The sequence below is a fragment of the Barbatula barbatula genome (genome assembly GCF_947034865.1).
Source record: "Barbatula barbatula genome assembly, chromosome: 16".
Taxonomy (NCBI): Eukaryota; Metazoa; Chordata; class Actinopteri; order Cypriniformes; family Nemacheilidae; genus Barbatula; species Barbatula barbatula.
The window spans coordinates 11369413-11379594 of record NC_136779.1 but is presented as its reverse complement, the minus strand read 5'-3'; the positions used below and the strand labels follow the sequence as shown (position 1 = coordinate 11379594).

Sequence of the window (10182 nt, the reverse complement as noted above, 5' to 3'; positions counted from 1 at the left end):
AATCCAATTCAGCCAAACAGTAAATGTTAGCAATGTATTGTTTGTTTAAATTTGGATGAACTGTATATAGGTAATTTCTCAAAGAGTGAGTGCATTCTAATAATTCAGATATGACAGGAACATTTATAGCATCATCGCTCCTGGAACAGTAAAGCAAAGACCCTTATTTTTCTTTTTTAAAAGCTGCTAAGCTGTGACCAGGAGCACAAGTAACATCATCTGGATGTTTATACGAGTGGAAGCATGCAGATTGCCTGGCCTGTATTAACTCAGCTGTGAATATTCCCTCTGATCTACGTCTAACTGTGGGTGGCACCAAGGGTGTGGCTTTCAGCATTTAAAACTGAATGTTTTAGTACCAAGTCGTTTTTTTCACTAATAAAATAATTCAGAGCTGCAATCTGCTCTATAGTCAGATGTTGCGTTGCCAGCCAGACGTATGACTATTGGCATAAAATCTGGCCGGGTTTGTAGCTTATTCCGCAAGAGTGTAAAAGTGTAATTCATTTCAGTTTCGGCAGAGTATTCCATTCTGCAGAAAGCCCTCAAGAAATTAGAGGAACTTTTTAGTTTTTGGTCAGTGCTCCGAGTAATAAGTATTTCAGATACATAATATATAAAGCAGATTGTAAATTTACAACTTTAACATACCCACCTAACTGCCAACAACCTTAAAAACTTCAAGCAAAATCAAGCAACACTTTGTTTCATAAGCACTTATTTTAACAGCCCAACTGCCTCTAAAGTGGGTGACATATCCTGTACATCCAAAATAAAAATGCTGGATCATTTTTAACACAACGTTGGGTCAAAAATATACCAACCCAACAGTTGAGGTGTACTTTAACCTCCAGTATACTGGGTTGTTTGAACCTATTGTTGGTTTTGGATAATTGAACCCAGTGGTTGGGTTTGTCTCTTTTGACCTAACGCTGGATTGAAAATTACTCAAAATTCGAGGTATATGGGTAAAAAGTAGTGAATGAATGTAGAGGTGGCGAATTTGGACATAGCTAAGGAAACAGTACAGTATTTTGTATTTGAATGTATCAAGAATTGGCTCCATGTGTACGGTGTGCACTTAAATTTTTGCCTTTACTGTATATGGGTGCTAAATCCTAAAATTCTTTAAAATATACAGTACAAATATACTTTAAAAGCATTAAATCAATCGTGCTTTCCAAAAGCGGATAACCACTTTGGATAAATGCAAGGCACTTCAATTATTGTACGCATTTGTTACACTTCATTCAACCTAACAAGATATTGATAAGTCAAATCATGAATGTGAGTGGTGGAATTTGACAAATGCATGTATAATAGGGGACAGTTACCAATACTATGAACAATGTATGCAGCTAGCGCATTGCATTAGCAGCGTAAAGGTCATAGGTTTAATTGCCATGCACACATACGAATAATGTTCATCTTGTTATGTACAGTTGTATAAGAAACGATCATGTGAGACACGATGAAACTTCTCTTAACAAGACCATTGCTATCATGAACCAAACCTGTGGTGGATCACAAAATAATTAAAAGCAATTCATTGACTTCAATGAGGACAAATATGATACATGGACCTTTGGAAAACCAGAATGTTTTTTAGGTAGTCTGAATGTTGCCTAGTAATGTCCACAAAGACTTTGATTAAATGGTGTTTTGCTGAGACCACACTATAGATCTTGTGATAACTGAAAAGCTTATAAAGAATTCTTCAAGTACAGACTCAATTCAAACTTTGTTTTAGAGAGAATATCTGCCTTAGGTGTGCCACACATTTAGTTGTTTTATGTAAGTTCGAAAATGTAAATTTCCACTTCATGAACTTCATTAAAATGTAACCAACATCAACAACATCCAAATGTTTGATTAATGAGTTGCAAATAGTAATCGTCCTTCTTTCTGCATACTGAAATGTAGTGCCTTTCTAGCACCATTTATTTCACACAGAATAAGTCAAAGAGACAAACTTGAAAACCTTTTGAAACTTGGAAACTGTTATGCAAACACTGCTGTTTCCTGGCAATTTTTAAATGATGGAAGATCTTAGGTGTAAAAGTTAAAGTTGCAAAACCAACTTTAAAAGACTGCTCACGATGTCTTTTCTTACCTCTTTATCGAATCATCAAATTAAAATTGTATTTTGTTTCTAGATTCACAGTTATGTTCATTTTAGTTAAAGTTTTTGCAAATTTGGTGTTACATTTTTGAATCTCCGCAACCACCACCAATGTGCAGCATCCGACGCCGGCAGCCATATTGCGCCAGAACACCCACCATACACAGCTTATTTGTGGAGAGGAGACAAAGAATATAAATGATGTAAAATCACATAATATTATTATTTGTTTTTGACATTTTTGCTGTCACACCATGGGAAACATTCACAGTTTATTTGTCGACTAACCAATTAAGGTTAAAGTCCAGTTGAATTAACACAACCCTTATAGGACAAACACACCCCCAACGTTTGCTTTACCACCTCCATCAAAAATCTGCATCCCATACAAATATGACACACAACCTGAACGTGTGTTTGTACTTGTGTATTTATTAATGTATTCAGAAAGCTCTAAGGCTGCCGGCAGTGGCTCTGCGATTCAGCTTGTTCCCTTCACACCAACTTAGGACAGAAAGGTTTGCTTAAAAAACATCATATACAGTTGCTTACTCCTACTGTACGAAGAGTGTGAACAGACATACATGGAAAGCACACAATAAAACTGATCTGCGTGAGCCTGCTATGCGACAGAAGGCAATTCTAATACTGTACATCTGTTCGAGGACAATTTATGCGTTTCATGTATCCTCCCCTCCCCATGACCTTTTGTTTTACAAAACACATTTGTGAAGAATCATAAAAACGATTTATTCTTAATGTTGGCCGATCTTTATTGTGCTTCGAGTTAAAATAGGGCAAACTTATTTCCTCGGTCATTCAGCATTGGCTCCCCGCTAGGAAAATCTCTCCTGTTCATTTGGCACAATGCGGATCGCCCGCCTGCTCCCGTAGTTCTCTCTCAGGTCATAGAGGATAATGGCTGCCCAGGAAATTTCCAATGAAAGCTTCTCAGGGTCAGAGAGACAAAGGCTCCGTCACACAGGAGACCCGTCTAATTCTTTGCAAGCATTTCATCACATTTTGACCGTCGAAAGACATTCAAGGCTGACTTGCTGATTTACTGTGGATGTAAATCAGAAGCAACATCTACATAAGGGAGAGGGTTGAGAGTGATTGTTTTCTACATGTATAATAATGCAGTCATAAAAAATAGGCAAAGTGTGGTAACAAAATGTATACAAATGAAAAAGTCCCTCCAGTCAAGTCATAAATGAAAGCATAATGATGTGCAAGTTATTTCTAGATGATACTGTACCACGATTCTCATCGCAGCCTCATAAAAGTTTCATGTCACTGCAGTAAAAAGTACATCCTGGCTCTTGCCCAAAACAACATCTGCTATAAATCGCTAGGCACAATAGTAACTCAAAGTTTCACCACTAAACATACACGTGCCAAATTTTCCCTTCTGCAACATTGTTGATTTTGCCAACTGCGGTGTTTGTACATCCATAATAGAAGAGAGGGTTCTGGATTCAGTACAGCCATACTAATGAGCTCCGAGGATTGTGGGAAATCTTCGTACCTCTTGCACAACTTCCTCGGATACTTCACTCTGAAGTTCTAGAAGCCGGCAGTCGATCCTGCGCATCAGAGGTTAAAGGTCTCCACTCTGGGGTTCAGGGTTGCGGGTTTCTCGACCCGAGTTTCGACCCAGTCTGGGGAATCTGCCGGAGGCTTTGGATCGGGCAGTTTTGTTTCCACTCTCGCTGGCCGCTGGGGTGTCCCTATTAGAACACAAACACTGTAATGCATTTGAAAAAACACCAGATTTCCACCAGGCACCTAAATGTTTAACTGAAGTGAAGGAAACAACAGTTCAGAGATGTTTTCTGTTCTCTTACATTGACTAAATGTTACATGCCAGAGTCTCTGCAGTAGGTAAATAAACAATGAAACAAGCTTTCTGCAAACCAAATTCTTTTCTAACAACCTTGCAGGCAGCACAGAGACACACATTACTGGTGATTAAACCGGAATAAGTCTATAGGTTCGGCACAAAGCGGACAACACCCGAGGCTGAAAGAGTATGTACGTGAGTCCTGAGGGCTATATGGACATCAGATGGGGTCGGGTCAGGGTCAGCATCTATACACACAGCAGTGGCTCGGTAACACAAGAGGAGAACACTTTCTCTTAATCCTTTAAGATGGCATTTGCGGAACATTTTGCATAATTTTCTGCAAAAACCCTGAAGTAGCTATTGTCCTATAAAGCTGCAATATGTAACTTTTGCCTAAAAAGAGTCATGTTTGTTTAAAACATAAAATTGCAGGTTATTCAACGTCTTTATTTTTAAACGAGTTAAAAGTAATAAAGAAAAAAAAAATATTACAAGCGTACTGTTGCAAATCGAGGTGTGGTTTAAAGTAGCGATAAACGATAATACATTTCTCCGCCGACACCGATAAGTAGATTATTCAGTATTCTGAATATTTCTTAACTTTTGAATGTTATTAATTCATATAATGACTGTTAATATTGAACATCAAACGGATGATGTTTCTTAACATCTACTATGCAAAGCACAAATTCATTGCATTTTCCTCTTTTGTTTGATAGTATATATCGGACCTTATATCGATAGTGCGAAAAATATAGTTTCTCAAACGATACAGATTATAGGCAGATATATTGGTGCATCTGTAGTATAAAGACCATTATTATTTATATACAGTAGCTTTGCTTAAGTATTCATACCCCTATATTTTTTCACATATTGCTACTCTGCGTTCAAATACTTTAAATACATTTTTTCTACACTCCATACACTACAATGACAAAACAAAGAAATGATTCGTGACAATTTGTGTAAAAGCGTTTTCACTCTTGCATCACCTGTGTACAACGTTACACCTTCCAGCAGGTTATACATTCACCGGCAAACAAACGCTATGAGATGTGTTAGGGGCAGCACAGGAGGTGCTTGGAGAAAGCAACCTGCTAGCTTACAAATCATTTTAAATGCGGAGGGAACGGAGACGCCCGAGGATGGGGGACAGACAATCAGAGTGCTTTCTGAAGAACACTGTCGCCCCGGGTGACAATATCTCACAGATTCACCACAGCACTGTCCAACTGAGAATCATAACCAACCTAAAAGACAAAGGCATCAAAAATGTCTTTGTTTCTGCCATGAGGTTTGAAAAGAACGGCAACTTAATCCACACATCAATGCTGTGTGTTTTACATACTTTACAAGTATGACAACTGTTTGGGTCGTCGAAATGTGCCTCTTGCTGGATCCATTAACATTGAAGAAAAACCTTTGGTGGGTGTTCATCTTAGAAAAAAAAAATCACAGCATCGTTGCAAAGCATGATGGGTAATCTATTGAAAGCAAACTTAGCCGTACTGATCACACTCGACAAAAACATTTCCAAAGGAAATTCAATTCGAACGTAAGGCTGAAGTGCAGTTATGCAACCCGCAGCCAAACACCATGATGTGCATCCGCAGTGCTGCTGCTGTCATATTGGGCACAGGGCTGAGATACAAAAAAAAGAGGCAGAAAATGAAAACGGTTGGGCAGGGAGTAATAGACAACGGGAAAGAATGAAGTGCTGAGCAGCTTTCAATCAAGTCTGAGCAGTGGGGAAGAAGTCAGAAGCAGGTAAGTGCGGTGTTGCAATGCCCCCTACCAGTAAATCCATCCATCCGCCACAGCTCCTCAAAAATGAGAATACACACACATGCAAGCAGGCAGTTTTCAGCCAGTTCACGTGGCAGAACGCTGATTCGCAGTCTAAACAGTGGCCGCTCCTTACGTTACATAATCTCTAAGAACAAAGACTCAGGTCTTCATTTACCGATGGAACACGGTGTCCATCTTTTCTCTTCAGCTCCCCCGGGGAGGCTTCTTGTTGAGGTTTTAGACGGGTAATATCTAAGAAGCGCATTTTGAATCGAGCCTGTCGCCTGGAAACTGAATCGAGGATTACCGGATGCTGTCCCTCTCACAACTCGATACTCCCTTGTGAGACCACCTCTGCGGAGACCTCCTCGGCTCTTTGAAGCGGTACTGTAAAGACGCAAAGACCCCAAGTGTCTTCCATTTCAAAGGCAGAGTTGAAAATCGTTCCACAAAAACCTCCTCACAAGAAGGTCTTTCAAAAAATAAACTCAGACAAAGGTGGCGGTGATGCCAGGAATGGCACACAAAAGCTGTTTCAACATGAAAGGATTTCAACGTTGGCAGTGTTCAGTCACTGTAACCCCTGTGTGACAGCTTTCCACTGTCTGTTTGCCAGGAGGAAGATTCATTAGCACGTATTTACTATCACCAATGTGTTTCAATGGCAGGAACAGCCATTCCTGGTTTGAATGCAGCTTCCAAAACACAGGAACAGAAAGAGCGAAAACGTTAATCACATAAATCACATTCGTGAACTGATTTGACAGAAAAACATTTACATGTGTGACAAACAATGGAAGCAATTGGCCAAACATACGGACAACAAAAAGCATAAGTGCAGTAAAACTGGTCACATATTGTCGACCACAGTATACAAAGCTAAGGTTGTAACATTTATGAAGAGTAAACGCAGTTTTTAAATGACTTGAAGATAAATAACGCATCTTAAACTACTGCCAGCAGGACTGCATTAGTGATAAAACATGACGCTCTTAGTAAATCTGCCGACGTAGCTCGCACACCGCGTCCAACTTTCTCCACCAGCTGGATTCATCCGTCCACGGCACGCAAATTATCTCTGGTCATGGCCAAGCAGAAGCCATTATCTTGCCCCAAGGTTTTCTTTTAATTAAATCAGATTTGATGTAAAGCTTAAATGAGTTTTCATTAATTTCCTGTTTGTAATTGGGTCACACCGGCAGACGCGGGACTAACAATAAACCTATGAGATGCAGCGCGTGAAAGAAAGTCTGAGAGCTGATCGATCCACGAGCCAACTGAAATAGACAATTAGACGGTGAAATCCAGGAAGTGACTGGTCTCTGACAAATCGAATTTCCTGTTACAAAACAGTTTGGAGATGCTGGGTTTTGACTCATGTTTGTGTTCACTGGTGCCTCTTAAATCTTTTAAATGCTTTTTGTTTTAAGCAAAAGCCAACTAACCATGCAAACGTGATTTGGGTGACCATTTACAATAGGGTTGTATTTGTTTACATCAGTAAATGCAACAAACTTACTAACATGAACTTACAGTGAGCAATATAATTTAACTAATGTTAGTTAATGTCAATACAATTCTTCAGGGTAGTTCATGGTGTATTAACTAATATTAAAAATGTATTTGTAAATGCTGAAATGACCATGAACTAAGATGAAAAAATGCTGTATTGTTCATTGTTAATTGATGTTAGCGAATGCACTAACTAATGGTAACAAATACAACCTTCTTGTTCAGTTATCATGATAAATAAACATGTTTAGCACTTTAAAAATCAGCTTCAGGCATCTGGATCAGGCATCAATGGCAAAGCAATGATGCACAAAAGCATTTCAGATCCTAACCCGCTGCTTCTATTCCTTCCTTCAGAATGCATTTGTAGCATCTGAAAGTTTGACTGGACTGGACGCTGTATCTCACACCAAAGCACAAAATTTCAGTTCAAGACAGTTCATTTTCTAGAGTTCATGGAGTTGTGCTGCATGTCTCTGATGGTTAATGCATGTGAATGTTTGCATCTACTCACTGGCAGAAAGGCAGCAGCTGCAGTAAGGTCTCCTTGGTGGGCTGGGCAGTGATTTCAGGCAGTGTCTGGATCAGTTTGTTCATAACCATACGCAGGTAAGACTGCAGCTGTTTCCTCCTTTCTTCTACGAACTTGGCATCCTGCAAACACGCACACACAAACACACACAGAGCTATGTTTGCTGCAGGGTACAGTTCCTGAACACTGGCAAATCATGTTTGTTCTTTGTTCACCAGCTCAAATAACTGAAATCTCCAACTAAAAGGAGTAATGTTGGTATGAAGAATCACATTTTCCATGAGCTTTTGACATACAAGATGTCTTGTTAACATTCATTGATTAATTGATGTCCTCCTCATCATCAAAAAAGCATTTTTGTAATCCAGCTCCCAAAACTATATCGATATTGTTGGATTTGTGACATCACAGGCAAATTCATGTTCAATACCCGGCCTAAAAGCGGTTTTGTGGCCCAAACGTAAATTCCGTTAGACCTCTGCAATGAATCAATAACTTTTGAGTAGTTTCAATTTGTATTTATTACAATTAATATACAATGAAATATGAATGAACACTCGTATAATACATTAAATATAAAATCAATTGTTGTTTTATAACGTAAGACTGACTGGAAGTTAACGTCGGGCCAGTGTTTGTTTCCGATAAATCCATCAGCAAGACATCAACAAATTGTTGGCTCCACCCACTATGCTAATATTTGGATGCACCGCACTATTCCAGCACTATTTGGGATGTAAGTTAATATCAATATAATTATTCGAGTTAGTTCAAGGTACATTTGTTCATTTGTGCATAATTGTTAACAAATACAACCTTATGCCATATGGGTATACCTTGAATGCAATGTACTTGCTTTGGATAAAAGCATCCGCCAAATGCACACATGTAAATGTTTTTATTTTTCCAAGATCAAACACTATTGTTAGTTGAGGGTTTGAACTGCTTACATAAAATAAATTCATTATTCCATCTCTTTTTTTCTTTCAGAATTTACAGCATCACAACATCCTGACGTTGCCCAGCATTTTAAGCTGATGGATAACCAGATCAAAGTCAGTTCTGTGGCGGGGGTGACATCAAAAGCAAATGAGATAGAACGAGAAACGTTGAGTGAGAGAGATTAATATGTTATTTATGTCCCCTTGATGGCTGATTAATTGGCCCTGATGCTCCCGTTCTCACCTCTAGGTGTGTGTGGGACATCGGTCATGTGTTGTGTGCATAAAGAAGATGACTACATCTCTGTTCTATCAGAGGGCGACCGCTCAATCACCCGATTAAGTGTGTGAGAGTGAACTTGCGTTTGTGTGCCATCTGAACCGCTGTCACCCTGCATCTCAGCATTGGTGCACTGTCAGGGCATCAAGTTCTAATGGTGATTCATCGTCAACAGGCATGAAAAGGCATAAAAGTTGATTATGATATGGGATATGTGGTGGAGATCACTGCTGTCAGATTAGCTTACCCGTGAGGGCCGTGCCTGCCAAGGCTGATTTAATGCCCACATCATCTCAGAGCCTTCTTCAAAGTGAAGAGATGTGAACCGTGACAACAAGCACTTTGTTTACCTAAAATGATTGATTTACTTATTTTATAAGTATTTACTTATAATAAAAAATTATGAAAAATGTTCTACAGTATTTTATACTCCTCTTAAAAGTGTAATGGATCCCTAATATCTTATTATATTTAATGACCTCAGGAAATCTCAAAAGAGTTCAAGATGTTCTAAGTGTTAAGGGAGGTCACACTAAATTATTTTATACTAAATATAATACTAGACTTTTACCTGAAAAGGCATTACATTGTGACATGTTCATGATTCTGTTTCAGGGTTTTGCTCATTACTAGATCGAGCAAGTCGTGTCCCAACTAAGCAAAAAGGTAGATGAAGCAGCAGAAGTAAAAATGTCATCCAACACCGGTGTTTCAATGAAATCAGGATGAACGGTGTGAAACTGTTAACATACCAAGCCAAACTGGAAAACTGACTAAAGGCAAGTTCAGATTGCGGGAGATGCGAAAAAGTAAAACGAATACCTGACAAAACCAGTTTTCATATTAATGACAAAACGAATGTTCGCTTTTTACTATCTGACGCCCGCACGGTAGATGGTGCTGATGGAGAATACATTTCACGCCTAAGCATTAGGTGTCGCTCAACCGCTATTCAGGCTTCGGACTTTAGCATGATATAGCAAGCCAAATATAGCATAAGAGAAAATGAGACCACTGCAAATGTTCATTTCAAATCATCATTTCTAGATGTGTTGTGGTCATTCCAGTCCAGTGTCTGTTGAATTTTAACAAAATCAAACCTCAGGAGTGACAACGTCATTCAACAGCAATGTGAAAGACTGACAGCATGACAAGCCA

General features: G+C 39.0%; 1 protein-coding gene across 5 annotated transcripts in view; it reads right to left on the bottom strand.

Annotated features, from left to right (window-relative positions):
- Window positions 1–1905: 1905 nt before the first annotated feature.
- snx29 (sorting nexin 29) overlaps window positions 1906–10182 on the bottom strand; it is a gene marked incomplete at its 5' end in the record, with an annotated part of 85837 nt that continues 77560 nt past the window's right edge. For 2 of the 5 annotated variants that reach the window (XR_013787756.1, XR_013787757.1), the window contains 3 exons: window positions 2542–3211; window positions 3651–3852; window positions 7786–7925. Coding sequence is in view for 2 of the 5 variants with exons in the window: in XM_079476381.1 (XP_079332507.1) it covers window positions 3723–3852; window positions 7786–7925 (270 nt within the window). Of the gene's footprint in view, window positions 3853–7785; window positions 7926–10182 lie in introns of all 5 variants that reach the window. The other 3 variants (XM_079476381.1, XM_079476380.1, XR_013787755.1) reach the window with 2 other exon arrangements.